This window comes from Eulemur rufifrons, chromosome 10 (assembly GCF_041146395.1).
Source record: "Eulemur rufifrons isolate Redbay chromosome 10, OSU_ERuf_1, whole genome shotgun sequence".
Lineage (NCBI taxonomy): Eukaryota > Metazoa > Chordata > Mammalia > Primates > Lemuridae > Eulemur > Eulemur rufifrons.
This window is the reverse complement of record NC_090992.1, coordinates 607,055-624,849: the sequence shown is the minus strand read 5'-3', so window position 1 is coordinate 624,849 and position 17,795 is coordinate 607,055. Positions and strand designations below refer to the sequence as shown.

The following is a 17,795-nucleotide window of genomic DNA, read 5'->3' as shown; positions in this document are numbered from 1 at the left end:
AAAAATAAAGTGGGACCAGTCACAAAAGACTCACTTGCTATGCCAGAGCAGTTTCAATGTATTTGGTAATTAGTGGGAATTTTGAGATTAGTTTACAACAGTGGAATGATATTTGAGCCATTGTCTTAGCCAGAGGAGAAAATTTATCATAATATTTAATCTATAGCATATATTTATTTGAGACCTACTTATGTCTGTTCCTTTAAAAAGTGTGGGGGTGTTTTGTAAAGTAAACATAGAGGATTTTAAATGGGTCTACTGATAACTTGCAAAAATTGAATTAAATTTAAATTAATGCCTTTGTATTTTTCATTTTTAAGTCATTGTTTTGGCATTCAAATTATTGGTTTAATTTGAGCTATAGCATAGAAATGATATTGATAACTCTTAGGTCCCCTCCCTTAATATAATGTCTGTTCATGTCCACTATGGGTAGAACAGTGAAAACAGACCACATGGCTGAGTTTGTTGCCCTTTGTCTTCCTCTCAGGATGAATCTCTTCTTCCTGCCCTTGTGGCCCATCCTGACTCCGCAACCTTGTAGGCAGTAGAAGGGGAAACAGGCTTCTAAAAACGTGGGAATTGGTGGTGTGGGGTCCTGGTGAGGGCAGCAGCAGCTGAAGCTCACGGATGTGGTCTAACTCGGGGACAGTGACGTGTGTGGGGTGACGGTCCTGGCTCTGCTGCGCCCACTGCTGCTCCCGTCCCGTCCTCGCGAGGCAGCGGGTCCTGTGCTTTCCCTTGCTGCACCGCACGCAGCTGGAGCCCCTGTGCAGAGTCCCTCAGGCAGCACTCACTGTCCTCCTGCGGCAAAAGTACTCTGCTTAGGACCTGGTGCAGAGGATGTTCTACCATACGTGACTTTCAGAACTGGCTCTTTGAGGTTTCACAAGCACAGCAGCTGTTTGAGGAAGAAGCTAGAAAACCTCTTCATTCACCTTTCTCTCTGGTTAAGACCATTCATCGCCTCCTAGTCTCCTGAATAGCCACTCATTTGTTAAAGAACTAAGAATGAAACCTGAATACAATGAAACCTCATACAATAAGAGCAGGTTTCTGATCACTGCAAACAGCCGGCTTAGCTGGACGAGTAGAGGATGTGTCCATTAACTGATGTTTTCGTTGCAGGAGACTTGTATGGCGCCATTGGCTCCCCCGTGCGGTTAGCGAGGACGGTGGTCGTTGGCAAACGACAAGACATGGTCCAGAGGCTGCTTTACTTTCTTACTTACTTCATAAGATGCTCTGAGCTTCAAGAAACCCATCTTTTAGAAAGTGGAGAAGACGAGGCCATTGTCATGCCAGGCACAGTGATCACCACCACGTTGGAGAAAGGTGAAATCGAAGAGTCGGAGTACGTGCTTGTCACAATGCACAGAAACAAAAGCAGTTTGCTCTTTAAAGAGTCAGAGGACACAAGAACTCCTAACTGTAACTGTAAATATTGTAGTCGGCCGCTCCTTGGGCAGAGTGTAGAGAATGTTTCACAACAAGAGAGAGAAGATACTCAAAACAGCTCTAAGGAGCTGCTGGGAATTTCAGACCAGTGCCGGCTGATCTCTCCTCCTGACTGCCAAGGAGAAAGTGCTGCTGACGGGAAGCAGTGCAGAGATCAGTTGAGAACTTGCCTTGACCCCAAGCTGGAGACGGTTGTTCACACGGGGGCTGCCCCGGGAGACACCTGTGCGCCGTCAGCGTCAGGCCTGGAGCCAGCGGAGGAGACGTGGCACAGTCAGGAGCTGCTGGATGCCAGCAGTCACACGAGCAAAGCCGTGAGACCCACAGGAGTGGCTGTGGAAAAGAAGCCTCCGGATAAGATGGTGCCTGCTGCGATTTCTTGTGAGGCAACACAGACGAAGGTGACTTTCCTGATCGGGGATTCCATGTCGCCCGATTCCGACACTGAGCTCCGGAGTCAGGCGGTGGTGGAGCAGATCGCCAGGCATCACACCGCACCACCGGCGGAGGCAGGGGCGGCTGCTGATCCGCGTCAGGAAGCTCAGCAAACGGCCAAGGACCAACCTAGAGAGTCTGATACACAGAACGTGGTTTCTGGAGAGCCCTGTGAGCTTCCCTGTTGGAGTCATTCAGACCCAGAAAGCATGAGCTTATTTGATGAATATTTTAATGATGATTCAATTGAAACTAGGACTATTGATGATGTTCCAGTTAAAACAAGTACAGATAGTAAAGAATACTGCTGTATGTTAGAGTTTTCAAAAAGATTGTGTATGAAAAATAACAAACAAAACAATGAACTTTGTAAGTGTATAGAAACAGTTCACCAAGATTCCTGTAAAACCTGCTTTCCTCAGCAGGACCAAAGAGACACACTCTCCATTCTTGTCCCCCATGGGGATAAAGAGAGTTCAGAGAAAAAAATGGCTGTAGGAACTGAATGGGATATTCCAAGAAATGAAAGTTCAGATAGTGCCCTTGGGGACAGTGAAAGTGAAGACACAGGTCATGATGTGACTAGACAAGCCAGCAGTTACTATGGAGGAGAGCAAGAAGACTGGGCAGAAGAGGATGAGATACCTTTTCCTGGGTAAGTAGGAAGTTTCCACCCATAATAGGCCCTTTATAAATATGTACCATTCTTTTGCTTAGCTGGTCTCTGAAGGTGGTTGTCCTGAACAAATTCTCTTTTCTTAATCATATGCCCTTACTCTTATGAAGGACTAAAGGCTCAGCCCCACCAGCACCTCAGAAAGGCTTTGTGATGGCACCAGAGAGTTAAAGGATCTGGTTGATACGTAGAAGATTTCTTGCTGCTTAGGAGTTTTCAAGCCATTTAGGAGTGGATTACGCTCCCAAAGGGACCTATGCTGATCCTGACAGTTTGGGAAAGGCAGTCACGGAGAAGGTGGCAAATCACTGTTAGAAACGGATTTGGCCAAGACTAAGGGGAACGTGGGGATGTGTACCCTGGGTCAAGCAGTTAAGGAGAAGGTCTCCCGCTTGAGAAATGTTATGTGCCCGGCTTTGGACTCGTGAGGTGTTTGGCTACTTTGTTTTGGATGATGGTTTTAATAATCTGGTTGTGTTAGGAGTGGGTTAAAAACACATGGGACAGCTCTCCTAAAGTCTGTTATGAAAGATTGATGTCCACCTCATCACAAAGTTGTTCATCAGACCTTCTCTGGAGAAGGAGTATTTTGTGGTCTGATTGAGCACTTGAGCCAGTTTTTATTTAAGGATAATTTTATTCTGACTATATTTTGTGGAAAACAATGGTACTGGAAATACAGACTAGTAGAGTTCACAATTTTTTTGCTGGTTAAATATGTTTCTCACTAGTTATATGTTCCCTTTTGGGGATTTTTCTTCTAGGTCAAAGTTAGTTGAAGTGAGTGCTGTTCAGCCCAACATTGCCAACTTTGGGAGGTCTTTGCTGGGTGGCTACTGCTCATCTTACGTGCCTGACTTTGTTCTTCAAGGAATTGGGAGTGATGAGAGGCTCCGTCAGTGTCTGGTGTCAGATTTGTCTCATGCTGTGCAGGTGAGTGACCTTACTGTTCTTGAATTCATTTAACACGAACTCTTACCAGCAGAACCCGGAATTGCCTTGTGTTTTTGGACACACTTTACTGTATGTAACACAGGCACTGTTTTCTGAACCCATCAGTTTATGTACAACACCTGCATCTTTGTACCTATCACTGTGGAAGCAAATAAAGTTCCAGGAAGCTGTCCAAGCGGAAATCTGAAACACAGAAAGTACTTTGTGTATTCGTGGGTGTCCATCAACTAGATTATTCACAGCATCACAATTTGAAAATACTTAACTGTGAATGGAATTATTTTCTTAATTCCTTTTCAGATTATTCATTGGTTATATATAGAAGTATTGTTGGTTTTTGTATATTGATATGATAATGTGTCCTGTGTCCTTTCTGAACTCTTATTAATTCTATTAGGTTTTTTTTTTTTTTTTTAAGATTTCTTACGGTTTTCTACACCCAGGCTCATGTTACAGTGAACAGACAGTGTTACATCTTCCTTTCCTATCCGGATGCCTTTTCCTCTCCCCCCCCCCCCCCCCGCCCCCCCATTGTACTGGCTGGAGCCTTGAGTACAATGTTGCATGGAAGTGGCAGCAGCGGACATTGTTGTCTTGTTCCTGATCTCAGTGGAAAACACTAAGTCTTTCACGGTTAAGCTGTGTTAGCTGTGTGGTTCTTTATCAGGTAAAGGGAGTTCCCTTTATTCCTGGTCTTGAGGGTTTCCTCCCATCCTTCACGTTATAAATGGGTGTGGGATTTTGTCAAGTGCTTTTACTGTGTGTCTGTTCAGATGATCATGTGGTTTTTCTTCTTTAAAGTGTTGATGTCGTGGATTGCACTGATTGACTTTTAGATGTTAAACCAACCCTTGTATTCCTAGGAAACAATCCCTCTTGGTTGTGGTATATAATTTTTTTATATGTTGCTGGATTTGATTTACTAATATTTTGTTGTGGATTTTGGAGTCTGTGTTCAAGAGAGATGCTGGTCTGTAGTTTTCTTTTAATGTCTGTGTCTAACTTTGATCCCTGGGTAATGCTGGCCCCGTAGAATGCGTTGGATTGTGTTCCCACCTCTGTTGTTTTTTAGAAGAATTTCTAGAGGATTGGTACTATTTATCAGTTTCATTTCAGTGTTTTAATTTATTAGAATTAGGTTGTTCATAGTATAGATTTTAGTATAGTATAGATAATCCTTTTAATTTCTATAAGGTTGTAAGTGATGTCCCCTTTTATGTTCCTGGATTTTGTAATCTATGTTTTTTTTTATTTGTTTGCTTTTTTCCCCAAAGATGGGAACTGCTTCAAAGAGTTGTTCATTTATGGTTTGGCTTAAATTGTAGATATTTTTTTCCCAGAGGTCTCAAAGATTAGCAGGCTATGGCCAGTGTGCCGATTGGTCCTGCTTTTTGTAGACAGTTTTACTGGCACAAGGCCACAGCCATCCACTTACAGACTCTCCTGCAGTTTTCATGCTCGACAGCAGAGTCTGAGTCACTGAGACAGAGACCTTTTAGCCCCCAAATCCTAAAATCTTTTCTATCTGCCTCTTTAGAGAAACATTTTGCCGATTCTCATTTTAAATGAAGATTTGTCAATTTTGTTGGTCTTTTCAAAGAAATAACTTCTGTTTTTGTTGATTTTTCTCTATTTTTCCGTTTTCTATTTTCATTGATTTGTACTGTAATCTTCATTATGTCTTTCTTTCTGCTTGTTTTGGGTTTAGTTTGCTCTTTTTTTTTTTTTTTTTTTTAGTTTATTAAGGTAGAAGGTTAGGTCGATTTATTTTTTTTTTCTAATATAGGTATTTAAAGCTATAAGTTTTCTTCTAAGCACTGCTTTAATTGAAACTTATAAATTTTGATCTGTTGTGTTTTCATTTTCAATCGTCTCAAAATATTTTCTAATTTTGCTCATACTTTCTTTGACCCATGGGTTATTTAGAAGTGTGCTGTTTAATCTGCAAGTATTTGTAGAATTCCCAAATTTTTTATTGTTAATTTTTAATTTAGTCCCATTACAGTTGGAGAGCATACTTTGTATCATTTCAGTCCTTTTAAATTTATTGAGACTTACACTTGTTTTATGCCTTAGCGTATGATCTATCCTGGAGAATGCTCATGTACACTTGAAAATACTATATAAGGCCAGATGTGCTGGCTCACGCCTGTGATCCCAGCACTCCGAGAGGCTGAGGCAGGAGGATCACTTGAGCTCAGTAGTTTGAGATCAGCCTGAGCAAGAATGAGACCCCGTCTCTACTAAAAATAGAAAAATTAGGCAGGCACAGTGGCGCATGCCTGTGGTCCCAGATACTCTAGAGGCTGAGGCAGGAGGACTGCTTGAGCCCAGGAGTTTGAAGTTGCAGTGAGTGAGCTATGATGACACCACGGCACTCTAGCTGAGGTGACAAAGCGAGAGAGACTGTCTCAAAAAAAAAAAAAAAAAAGACTATGTTTACTCTACTGTTGTTGGGTGGGTTGTTCTGTGGATATCAGGTCATGTTTGTTAATAGCCTTTTTCAAGTCTTATGTGTCCTTGCTGATTTTCTATTTGGGTTCTATTGTTTTTTTGAGGGTGGAGTATTGAAGTCTCAATTTATTGGTTTCTTGAATTTTCTGTTTCTCCCTTCAATTACATATGTCACCTTAATAATTTTTTTTAAATAACAATATTCACCCACCCTTCAAATAAAAAGTGCTTAAAAGGAAATAGAGAAAGTCAACTGGGAAATCATGGGTGGGAAAATGTGGCTGAGTGAACAAGCAGTCATTTAATTCTTAGTCAGAAAGATTTAAACTTTCTGTGTCTGTAGAAAGTTACCAAAGTTGTAAAGTTTGGTGTTTTGTTATATAGTGAGAAATTATGGCAAATCTAGATAAAAACACAGTTTGTGAAAAAATTATCAAAATTTGAGATCTTAATATTTAAAAGCCATTTGCATCATCTTTCCTACCAATTAGATAAATATTTACTAACTTAACTAGGTTTTGAACATAGCACTAAGACTCCAAGGGATATGTAGATGAGAAAGAAATACTAACTGACTTCACATTATTTACTTAGTAACAGGAAATAGGGCCAAGTATATGAATGAATGTAGCAGAAAACATTAAAAAAAGGAAGGTACGAGTGGCGAGAATGGGCGTCCACTGCAACAGAGTGGAGATGCCACGTCGAGAGGGATACTTGAGGACTTTGGAGTTTAAGTGTTGAGGGTTCTGGACTTGCCTAGGAGAGAAGTTTGACTTCAGGAGAGAAGTTTGACAAGAGTGTAGGTTAGTTTGTATTGTAGCAGTCACGGAACTCAGAGGGGAGGGTTTCAGAAGAATAAAGCTTCATCTCCCTCACATACACGCACTGCCCGTGTTGTGACTCAGTATCTAAAGCTGCATACAACACGCTTGGTAACACTGCAGGAGGAGACCACTGCACAGTCTGGTGGGGAGTGTGTGGTTGAGTGTAGGTGGTCTTCTGTGGAAGCTGAGGTGGAGCGGGGAGCTGGGTCGGTTGGACTGAAGTTTTATCCGATCGGGGCATTGCACGTGGCGATCCCGTGAGTGACAACAGCGATTCCAAACTGAGCGGCGCCGCCTCCAGGCCCCGCCCCCCTTGTAAACGGCTCCTAATGTGCGTTTGAGTAACTACTATTTAATTCTTCCTTTAAAAATTTTTTTTATTCATTCATAATACATGTACATATTTTGGGGGTACATGTGATAATTTAATTTTATAATTTATAAAGACCAAATCAGTATAATTGGGATATTGATCACATTAAATATTTGTCTTTATGCTAGAAGCACTCAAATTATTCTCGTCTAACTATTTGATATATATAATAGATTATTGTAAACTGTTGGAATAAGCTTTCTACCCCTTGATCTTGCTCAGCTGCATCTTGAATAACTTTTAATTCTTAGATTTGGTCTTTTAGGTCATTTTTCATATCTTGTAGGCAATCTTTGTTTCTTTTTATTCTCCTTTGTTCTCTTACTGTGTGTATTTTCAAACAGCCTGTATTCAAGCTCGTTGGTTTTATTCCTTTGCTTGATCCATTCTGCTGTTGAGAGTCTCTAATGAATTTTTCAGTTCAGCAAATGTATTTCTCAGTTCCAACATTTGTTTGACTTTTTTATTATTATTTCAATCTCTTTGTTAAATTTCTCTGATGGAATTCTGAATTGCTTTTCTGTGTTATCTTGGGAGATCCCCGAGTTTCCTTAAAACTGATACTTTGAATTCTTGGTTGGAGAGTTCACCTATTGCTGTCTCATTAAAATCAGTCACTGCTTCCTTGCTTTGTCTGTCTGGCGAGCTTTTGGTTCTCTGCTGTTCTGTCTAGCAGATGGACATCTGTCTTTGCATTAAAGGATTGCTTATTTTTTCCAGTCTTCTCTATCTGGCTTGTTTTGGTTTAGGATGGGAAGAAGTTGTTTATTTACTTGTCGCAGGTGGGAACAGGGCCGGAGAAAGAGAGAGGGGAGCTGTGTGGTGAGGAACGCAGATGGGAAGGGAGGCGCCGGCGCAGAGACCTGGAGGCTGGTTGGTTTTTATGGGGACAAAGAGAAAGGAAAAAATAGCGATTGCTGTGAGAAACTGCTGCATCCACTCCTTCCCTTCTTCTAGTGGCAAGATGAGGGCAGAAGCCGGGACGGGCTCTCCTGCCGGTCCTTGGAGAGGGGATCGTCGCCGATGTGACTCTGCCCTTGAGGTGGCTGAGGCCAGCTGTTCACTCAGGAGCTCTGTAAAAACAGATCCTCAAAAGCAATTTTAAGAAAGAAAATCTTAAATCTCTTTTCCGTCTATGTAGTTCTTTTTAAAAGTTGTGCAGAACAGAACTCCTGCAGGGTGTCTTCGTGAGAGAACTCATAGGATTGATCTTTAACTGTCACTAGGAGATTGTGGGATTAGATATTTTCCTGTTAATTTTTACAAGACTGCCCCTTGCCCCCACTCGTGATGCCAGTTCTCAGCCTCAGATTGTTCTACCTGTTTCTGACTGACCAGCTGTAAACTGGGATCTCATGATCCCCTCCTAGGCTTTGATTAATTTCCTAGAGCAGTTCACAGAATTCAGGGAGACACTTGGGGCCACTGGTTTCTTATAAAGGATATTACAAATGATGCAGATGAGGAGATGCGTAAGGCCACGGTGTGGAAAGGGGGGTGGAGCGTCTGTGCTCCCCAGACGTGCCGCCCTTCAGAAACCCATGTGTGCAGCTCTCTGGAACCTCTCTCCAACCCTGTCCTTTTGGGGTTTCATGGAGACTTCATTGTATAGAAATCATTAGCCACTGGCAATCAGCTTAACCTCTTCACCCCTTCTCCCCTGCCGGGAGGTTGGGGTGGGGCTGAAAGTTCCAAACTTCGAATTCTTCTGGGTTTTTCTGGTGACCAGTCCTCATCCTGTAGCTACCTGGGGCCTGTGAACCATCATTCAACTCATTAGCATACAAAAAGTTATTGCTTTGGAGATTCCAAGGATTTTAGGAGCATATGCCAGGCAATGAGATGAAGACCAAATGTAGTTGACCCTTGACCAACAGGAAGGTCAGGAGCATTAACCCTCAGAAATCCATGTATAACTTTAGACTCCCCCCAGATTTATAACTGCTAATAGCCTGCTGTTGACCAGGCCATACCCATAACATAAACAGTCAGTTAGTACATATCTGTATGTTATATGTATTAAATACTAGACTCTTACAGTAGAGTAAGCAAGAGAAAAAATGGTCATAAGAAAATCATATGGGAGAGAAAATATATTTACTATTCATTAAATGGAAGTGGATCATCATGAAGATCTTTATCCTCATCATCTTCATGTTGAGTAGGCTGAGGAGGAGGAGGAGGAGGAGGAGGAAAAGGAGGTGTTGATCTTATCGTCTCAAGGTTAGCGGAGGGTTAAGAGGTAGAGGAGGTGGAAGGGAAGGCAGGAGAGGCAGCCACACCTGGTGTACCTTTATGGAAGTGCATCATCATATTTTTCTGACTGTTCTTTTCATTTCTAAAAATGTGTCTGTACAGTACCAATCTTTCTTCCACCATTTGTTCTGGTTTCAGTGTCCATATCATAGCAGGGTCCATGTTGTAAAAGAAGTCAAAAGCAGCCTTGAATAGTTGGTTCCCTTCTGTTAGATTCTCTAGAGTCAATTTGTTTTCTGACCCTGCTTCTTCTTCATCTTCTTCCTCTTGTCTGGCACTGGTTGGAAGAATTCATCCCCATCAAGTCATTTCGGTTCATTCCTCTGGTGTGTCACCTCCCTCCCCCCGCCCATATCCACAATCTTTTTCATGATTTCCTTGATTGGCTCTGTCATAAATTCTGTGAAGTCATGCACAACATCTGAGCAGTTTTCCCCATCAGGAATTTACTGTTTTGGGCTTGACGGCTTTCACAGCTTTTTCTATCACAATGATGGCATTTTCAGTAGCATAATCCTTCCAGATTTAATCATGATCTCTCTGTAGGGCTCCTCTTCATAGCATTGACAGTTCTTTCCACAGAGTACCATGTTTAATGGTCCTTAAGACCTCTGGATGTAGAGGCTGGGTCAGGGATGTTGTGTTTGGGGACAACTGTACCAGTTCAGTGTTTTGGGTGTGTTGAACTTGTGCGGTTCTGAGTGACCAGGGGCATTGTCTTAATACCAAAAGAACTTTCAAAAGGCAGTTCATACTGACAAGGTTCTTCTTGATTTTAGGGACAAATCAATGGAACCAGTCCAGAAAAAGTGTTCTCGTTGTATAACCGAAAGACTGGCAGCTGCTGTCCATCATTTCCTTTCAAGGCTGGGAGTTAGCAGCTAAGAGCAATCCTGATCTTAATCCTAACTTGCAAAAAACCGTAGAATTAGCCTGTCTCCTCCTGCCTTAAATCCTGGTGCTCACTTCTCTTCCTTACTAATAAATGTTCTTTTTGTTTTTGTTTTTGTTTTTTGTTTTTGAGAATAAGGTACTTTTGTCTGCATAAAAACCTGTCCAGGAATACCTTTTCTCATCAGCGATTTTCTTCATGGCATCTGGGAACTTGCCTGCTGCCTCCTGGTCTGCAAAAGCTGGTTCTTTTGTTACCTTGATTTTCTTTTTCTTTTAAGCCAAATTTATTTCTAAAATTATCAAACCATCCTTTGCTGGCATTAAATTCTTCAGCTTTAGATGCTTCACCTTCCTTTTGCTTTAAGTTGTCATGTAATGACTGCTTTTTCTTGAATCATACTAGTTTCTATAGTTAAGCCTTTCTCATAGCAGTGTTGCACCTACATAAAAGCTGCATTTTCAATACAAGATGAAAAGATATTTTTTGCAAAAAGTGCAATATTTTCATGCCAGCTGGTGTAGCTGCAGTTAAGTCTTCACAGATGTCTTTTTTTTACATTGGTCCTTACACTGGATTCGTTTATTCTGAAATGATGGGCAACCACAGCTGCAGACTTCAATCCCTGGTAATATCAAGGAGTTCAGCCTTTTCTTGTAATGTCATGACTTTTCTCTGTTTCTTGTGAGTACTTCCAGCATCATTAGCAGCACCTTTTATGGATCCTATGGTGTTATTCATGTTTTTCAATATTGCACTAAGCATGGTAAAAAAAAAAAAAACACAAGAAACTCAAGAGGTCTCTTTTTACTGCAATATACAATTTACTGGAGAAATAAACTGTTCATGCAGAGATGGTTAGTGTCACATGACATTTGAAGTGCATACTTGCAACACTGTTGCAATAGCAACAGGTGGTGGCTATGAAATTATTATGGTAGTACAGTATTGTACTACAGTTAATTTTATGCAGTTATGGTTCAATACTGCAACTTTACATTTGTTTACATTTCTCTTGGCTGCAGATTGTACCATGTACATCTGTTAAGTGTTTAAGTTTTGATAAATTTTAACTTTTTATAATTTATATATATTTATGGTGGTAAATGATAAAATAAACTAGTATCTACTTTTTTTTTTGAGACAGGGTCTCTCTGTGTTGTTCAGGCTGGTCTCTAACTCCTGGGCTCAAGTGATCTTCCCACCTCAACCTCCCAAGTAGCCAGGATTACAGGCGTGTACACCATGCCTGCCATCTACCTATGTTTTTATGCATATTGACATATCTAACTTTTTCTTTTTTTTTTTTTTTTTTTTTTTGTTGAGACAGAGTCTCACTTTGTTGCCCAGGCTAGAGTGAGTGCCGTGGCGTCAGCTTAGCTCACAGCAACCTCAGACTCCTGGGCTTAAGCGATCCTACTGCCTCAGCCTCCCGAGTAGCTGGGACTACAGGCATGCGCCACCATGCCCGGCTAATTTTTTCTATATAGATTTTTAGTTGTCCATATAATGTCTTTCTATTTTTAGTAGAGACGGGGTCTCGCTCAGGCTGGTCTCGAACTCCTGACCTTGAGCGATCCACCCGCCTCGGCCTCCCAGAGTGCTAGGATTACAGGCGTGAGCCACCGCGCCCGGCCTTAACTTTTTCTTAATTTTTTTGATTTTTCTAAGCTATACAGTTCATCTGTGAGTTTTTTCAAACTCTCACAAATCTACAAAAACTTTTCCAATATATTTATTGAAAAACATCCACATATATGTGGACCTGGGCAGTTCAAACTCGTATTGTTCAATGGTTGACTGTATATATGTCACAGTATCACAAATGTATATATCCTTGTCAAAATTATATGTTCATAATTAAGTTGGTAAATAGAAAAGTGTTATATTTTTGGCAAGAGGTGAATAAGAAGTATTAGAGTACCATTTTATAAAAAACAATTATAAAGTTCAGGTATCCATGGAAAATCTTTGCAGTGTCTCTTTCTGGGCTTTCTCTTTGCCACTCGCTTCCGCCCTGTTTCTCAGTATCGTTTCTCGCAGATTTAGCCGTATGCACCTGCTGTGTGTCCCAGCCTTCTCGTCACGCCGCCTCTAGCAGGATCGTCCATTGTTTCTCTCCCACTTTCACCAGAAATCTGATCTTACCTACTTCAGTGTCATGTTCCTATGTCCTGCCCACTGTGGAGCCCCTGCCACGCAGTCCCCACAGGCGCCCTCCTCTCCTCCCCAGCACTTGGTTCCTGCTTCACTGTCACATGTTTTTTTAATAGCTGGGTGTGTTTATTTTGATCTCCCTCACGAAAGAGTGTTAGCTCTGTTGTCTTTGTTTCCTTAGCGTCTGTCCTGGACACTTACTCAGGTTGGTTGTTCATTAACTTGGCAAAGGAATATCATTTGAGAATGCCAAGTCTGGATTTATCCAGGAGCAAGCTTCTATTTTTGTATTTTATTGTAGTACCTTATCCTGATTGTAGTAACAGTAAAAGTTAGAGGAAAGGCTGTTGGATCTGAGTGTTTCAAACTGCAGTTTTAATCTCAGTCTTTCTGCTGCTACTGCAGTTGGCTGGTGGTGAATAAACCTTTTCCTTTGCAGATGGAAGGAGAGTTGAAGGACTGAGCGTAGGGCCGCTGTGTTTCTGATAGTTGCGCTCTGTACTTAATGGTTATTTTTGGTCTTGTGTGGAAACCACGTGCCAAGGACACAGCTGCGGACCTGGTGGGCCCTTTCTTCAGGATGTCCATAGGAGTTAAAATATTACTTTTCACTATATCTTAAATGTTTTTGTTATAAAAGTATCATTTTGATAAATGCTTGTGATAAAAATTCAAACAATATAAAGATACACAGGGCAAAAAGTAGAAGTCCTTCTTCATACTCTTAATTCTATTCCTACTTCCTCACAGAAATCTTCATGATAAAGAACTTGAGGGTTTTTTTATTTTTTTACATTTTCACTTGGCTGTAGATCTGAATTTTTAGAAACGTAATTGAGATATAATATGTGTCTGTATGGGGACCTTTGTTTCATTTACCAGTGTGTCCTGGAAACCACGTCAGTGCGTGTGGACTTGTCCCCTTTTACCTGCTCGAGTCATGCTCTGGATATATGTCTTGGTGAAATAAAGAGATCCCCAGCCTGGGCAGCATAGCAAGGCCACCTCTCTACAAAAAAATGTAAAAATAAGCTGGATGAGGTGGTGCCCGCTGTAGTCATAGCTACTTGCGGGGCTGCGGCAAGTGGATCGCTTGAGCCCAGGGGTTGGAGGCTGCAGTGAGCTGTGCTGACTCCACTGCACTCCAGCCTGGGCAACAGAGGCAGACCCTGTCTAAACAAAAAGAAAAATCTAGTGCACATAGGCAGCAAGGTACTTCGTGATCTCAAGTGATAGCTCCTACTGATGCCTAATGTACTGAGGTAGTTGGCGTGGAATCTTATCATTGACTTGTTCGTGTGAGATATTTATATCTTTCAAGGTAAAAAACATTTTCTTCTAATTGCCTGGCACTTAGTTGACAGTAAATTCACCAAATGAATGAATGATCAAAATACTGGTGAAAGTTAAGTTCTGGATTAAAGACTACAAAGTCTTGGTAATAAATACAAAGTCTCTATGATGATTTCTATGAGATGTCTCAGGATATGTGTTATTAATTAATTATTCATTCTCCTTGATCAGGGATTCTTTGGCAGTAGCTTTTGAATTTTAATTTTTTTTCTTTTTGTTTGATATCTCTTCATTGTAAAATTAGCATTATTTTTGAAAACTTTATTTTCTTATCATGAGATGAATTCTTCTTTTCTTCCCAGCATCCGGTGTTGGATGAACCAATAGCAGAAGCCGTCTGTATCATAGCTGACATGGACAAATGGACTGTTCAAGTGGCCAGTAGCCAGAGACGGGTGACAGACAGTAAACTGGGAAAGGAAGTGTTGGTTTCCAGTCTTGTTTCCAATCTGCTTCATTCCACTCTTCAACTTTACAAGCATAACTTATCTCCAAATTTTGTAAGTATGTGTAAGGGTTGAATTACTTTGAGCACTCTGATGGATGACCAAACTGTTTCATATGTGCCTACATTAAATACTGCTCCTAGTTTCATCACTGTTTCTCTGAAAGAAGGTATTAGGGACTGACTGACTGAGGTGCCCCCTAGACTCATGAGCTGGAGCCCTAACCTTCAGTGTGACAGTTTTTGGAGATGAGGTCTTTGGGAGGTAATTGTGGTTAGATTAGATCTTGAGGATGGGGCCCTCGTGGTGGTATTAGTAGCCAGATAAGATGAGGGAGAGAGAGAAAAATTGTTCTCTTTCCACCGTGTATGAGCACAGGGACAAGGCAGCCATCTGCCAGCTGGGAAGTGAGCTCGCATTAGAGCCCAGCTGCGGCTGCATTGTGATCTTGGACTTCCAGCCTCCAGAACCATGAGAAAATAAACCTGTGTTGTTTAAGCCACACAGTCTGTGATATGTTGTTACGGCTGCCCAAGCGACAACAGAGGGGAACATATACATGTTTATATATTCTGATTTCAGCAGCCAGGATTTTTGATCACGTGCAGTACAGTCATGTGACACCAGGCTTTGGTAGAGTCCAGGGCGTTCTGGACCCTTAACCTGTCGTGTCGTCACTTCACGTGACCCCTCTTTGTAGTAGTGATAACCTCGTACCGAAGACATCATTTCCAACTTTCTAGGTTCTTCCTCTTGTTAAGAGAACTGTAATATAATAGCATAGCTGAAGAGCTCTGTAGGTCAGCGTAACACAAGCCATCTTTGGCACACCTAGAGCTAACATCATGCTCAGCAGTGAAAGACTGACAGCATTTCCCCTAAGACCAAGACCAAGACAGTGATGCTCATTTTCACCACTTCTGTTCAGCACGGTACTGGAAGTCCTGGCCAGAGCAGTTGGGTAAGAAAAAAAATAAAAATCTTCAAAATTGGAAAGGAAGAAGTAAAATCATCTCTGTTTACAGATGACATGATCGTATATGTAGAAAACATAAACATTCTACCAAAAAACTAATAATAGGCAAATTAAACAAATTTTTATTTTATAAAACATGTAAAAATAAGTTGCTTTCATGTACACTAGCAATGAACAATCTGAAAAGAAAATTAAGAAAACAGTTCCACTTACAATAGCATCAGAGAGAATAAATTACTTAGGAATAATACCCAGGAGACAAAAAAGCACTATAAACTGCAAAACATTACTGGAAGGAATTAAAGAAGAACATAAGTAAATGGAAGCACATCCCATGTTCCTGGATTGGAAGACTTAATATTATTAAGATGTCGTTACTCCCTAAAGTGATCTACAGACTCAATGAAATCCCTGTCAAAGTCCCAATGACACTTTTTACAGAAACAGAAAAACTCATTTTAAAATTCATTAGGAATCTCAAGGGACTTCAAAGAGACAAAACAATATTCAAAAAGAACAAAGTTGGAGGACTCACACTTCTGATTTCAAAACTTACTGCAGAACTATAGTAATTGAGACATTATGGTACTGGCACAAGGACAGGCACCTAAACAAATGGAATAGACTGGAGATCTAGAAAAATAAACCCTCACATGTGAAGTTAGTTGATTTTCAACAAGGGTGCTAAGACCATTCAACAGAGAAAGGAATCTTTTCTACAAAAGATGCTGAGAAAACTGTATAGCTACGTGCAAAAGAAGAATGAAGTTGCACCCTTACCTTAATGCTCTGCACAAGTTGAACTCAAAGTGGATCAAAGACCTAAACTTAAGAGCTAAAACTATAAAACTTACAAGGAAACGGGGGGATAATCTTCATGACAGTGTATATAGTAGCGTTGATTCTTGATCACAACAGCACAGATAACAAAAGTAAAAAATAGATAAATTAAACTTTGCCAAAATTTAAAACGTCTATTTATCAGCTGTCAACAGAGTAAAAAGATGACCCACAGAATGGGAGAAAAGAATTGCAAATCGTATATCTGAAAAAGGATTGATACCCAGAGTATATGAAGAACTCCTACCCCTCAACAACAAAAAGTGAACAATTGGATTTAAAAATGGGCAAAGGAGTTGAATAGACATTTCCCCAAAGAAAATACACAGATGGCCAATAAGCACATGAGCACGTATGTTCAGCATCGTTAGTCATTAGGAAAACCACACTGAGATGCCATTTAATACCTGTAAGGATGGCCACAGTCACAAAACCACAGCACGTAGTAAGCGTTGGCCAGGATGTGGAGAAATCACCCTCGTGCACTGTTGGCGGGAACGTAAAATGGTGCAGGAGCTGTAGAAGAGTTCGGCAGTTCCTCAGAAAGCTTAACATAGTATTGCCACGTGATTTAGCAATTCTGCTTCTTCATTTATGCTTAAATTGAAAGCAGGGATTCAAACAGATAATTGTATCCTAATATTCATAGCAGCATTATTCACAATAGCCAAAAATTAGAAATAATTGTGTCTAGCAAATGAATGAATAAACAAAATGTGATATAATACATACAGAGCTATATTTATTCAGCCTTTAAGAGGACTGAAATTCTGATGATGGTACAACGTGAATGAACTTTGAAAACATTGTGACATAACAGGACAAATACTGTATGATTCCACTTACACGCGGTAGAATCAAGTAGGCAAATTCATAGAGACAGAAAGTGAAATAGTAGTTGTTAGTGGCTTGTGGGAAGGAGGGAAGGTGGAGTTATTGGCAGATACAGAGTTTCTGTTTGGGATGATGGAAAAGTGTTCTGGAAGTGGACGGGGTGATGGTTGCACAGTGTTGTGAATGCTCTTAATGCCGCTGAACTGTGTGCATCCAAATGGCTAATACGGTAAATTGTATAGTTTATGTTAAAATTTTCTTCTTGGGTATTTTCAGCCTGAGCAAGCATTATGGAAAAAACATACACCACAAACAATAAGTGAGCCAAGAAATTCATTTGGTTGTATTTTCTCAATAATAAAGTAGGTTTTTATTCAGAGCTGATTTTCATTGGAAAGGAATATACTCTGCAAGAATTTGATGCTTTTAATACTTGACACTCATGTTTTTTCCTCACACATAATATAGCTTCAATTCACATGAAAAATTGCCTATTTTAATAAAGGAAGTTAATTGATAACAAAATACATAATGTTTTAATTTTCAATGTTCCAGCTTAGAGACATCTCTCTTTCAGTAAGGACTGCAGAGCATTCATTCTCTGCGAACTATTTCAAACCGTTTTTTACTCTCCACAGGAGAATACAGCCTTTCCTATCTACATAAATTTGAAATGTACCAACTTAAAAGAATGTTACATTTTTCAAATTTTGGGATAAAAACAAATTGAGGGTTGGGTGTGGCCCATAATCACGCCTGTAGTCGCAGCACTGTGGGAGGCTGAGGCAGGAGGATCACTGGAGCCCAGGAGTTGGAGGCCGCAGTGAGCTGTCGTGAGGCTGCTGCAGCCAGCTGGGCAACAGA

The 17,795-nt window shown here is 40.7% G+C and overlaps 1 protein-coding gene across 4 annotated transcripts in view; it reads left to right on the top strand.

The window, feature by feature from the left end:
- The window catches only part of FNIP1 (folliculin interacting protein 1), a 120,228-nt gene that overhangs the window by 99,038 nt on the left and 3,395 nt on the right, over nucleotides 1-17,795 (top strand). For all 4 annotated transcript variants that reach the window (XM_069483589.1, XM_069483588.1, XM_069483587.1 and 1 more), the window contains 3 exons: nucleotides 1,129-2,548; nucleotides 3,334-3,502; nucleotides 14,138-14,335. In XM_069483589.1, the coding sequence (XP_069339690.1) occupies nucleotides 1,129-2,548; nucleotides 3,334-3,502; nucleotides 14,138-14,335 (1,787 nt within the window). The remainder of the gene's footprint in view (nucleotides 1-1,128; nucleotides 2,549-3,333; nucleotides 3,503-14,137; nucleotides 14,336-17,795) is intronic.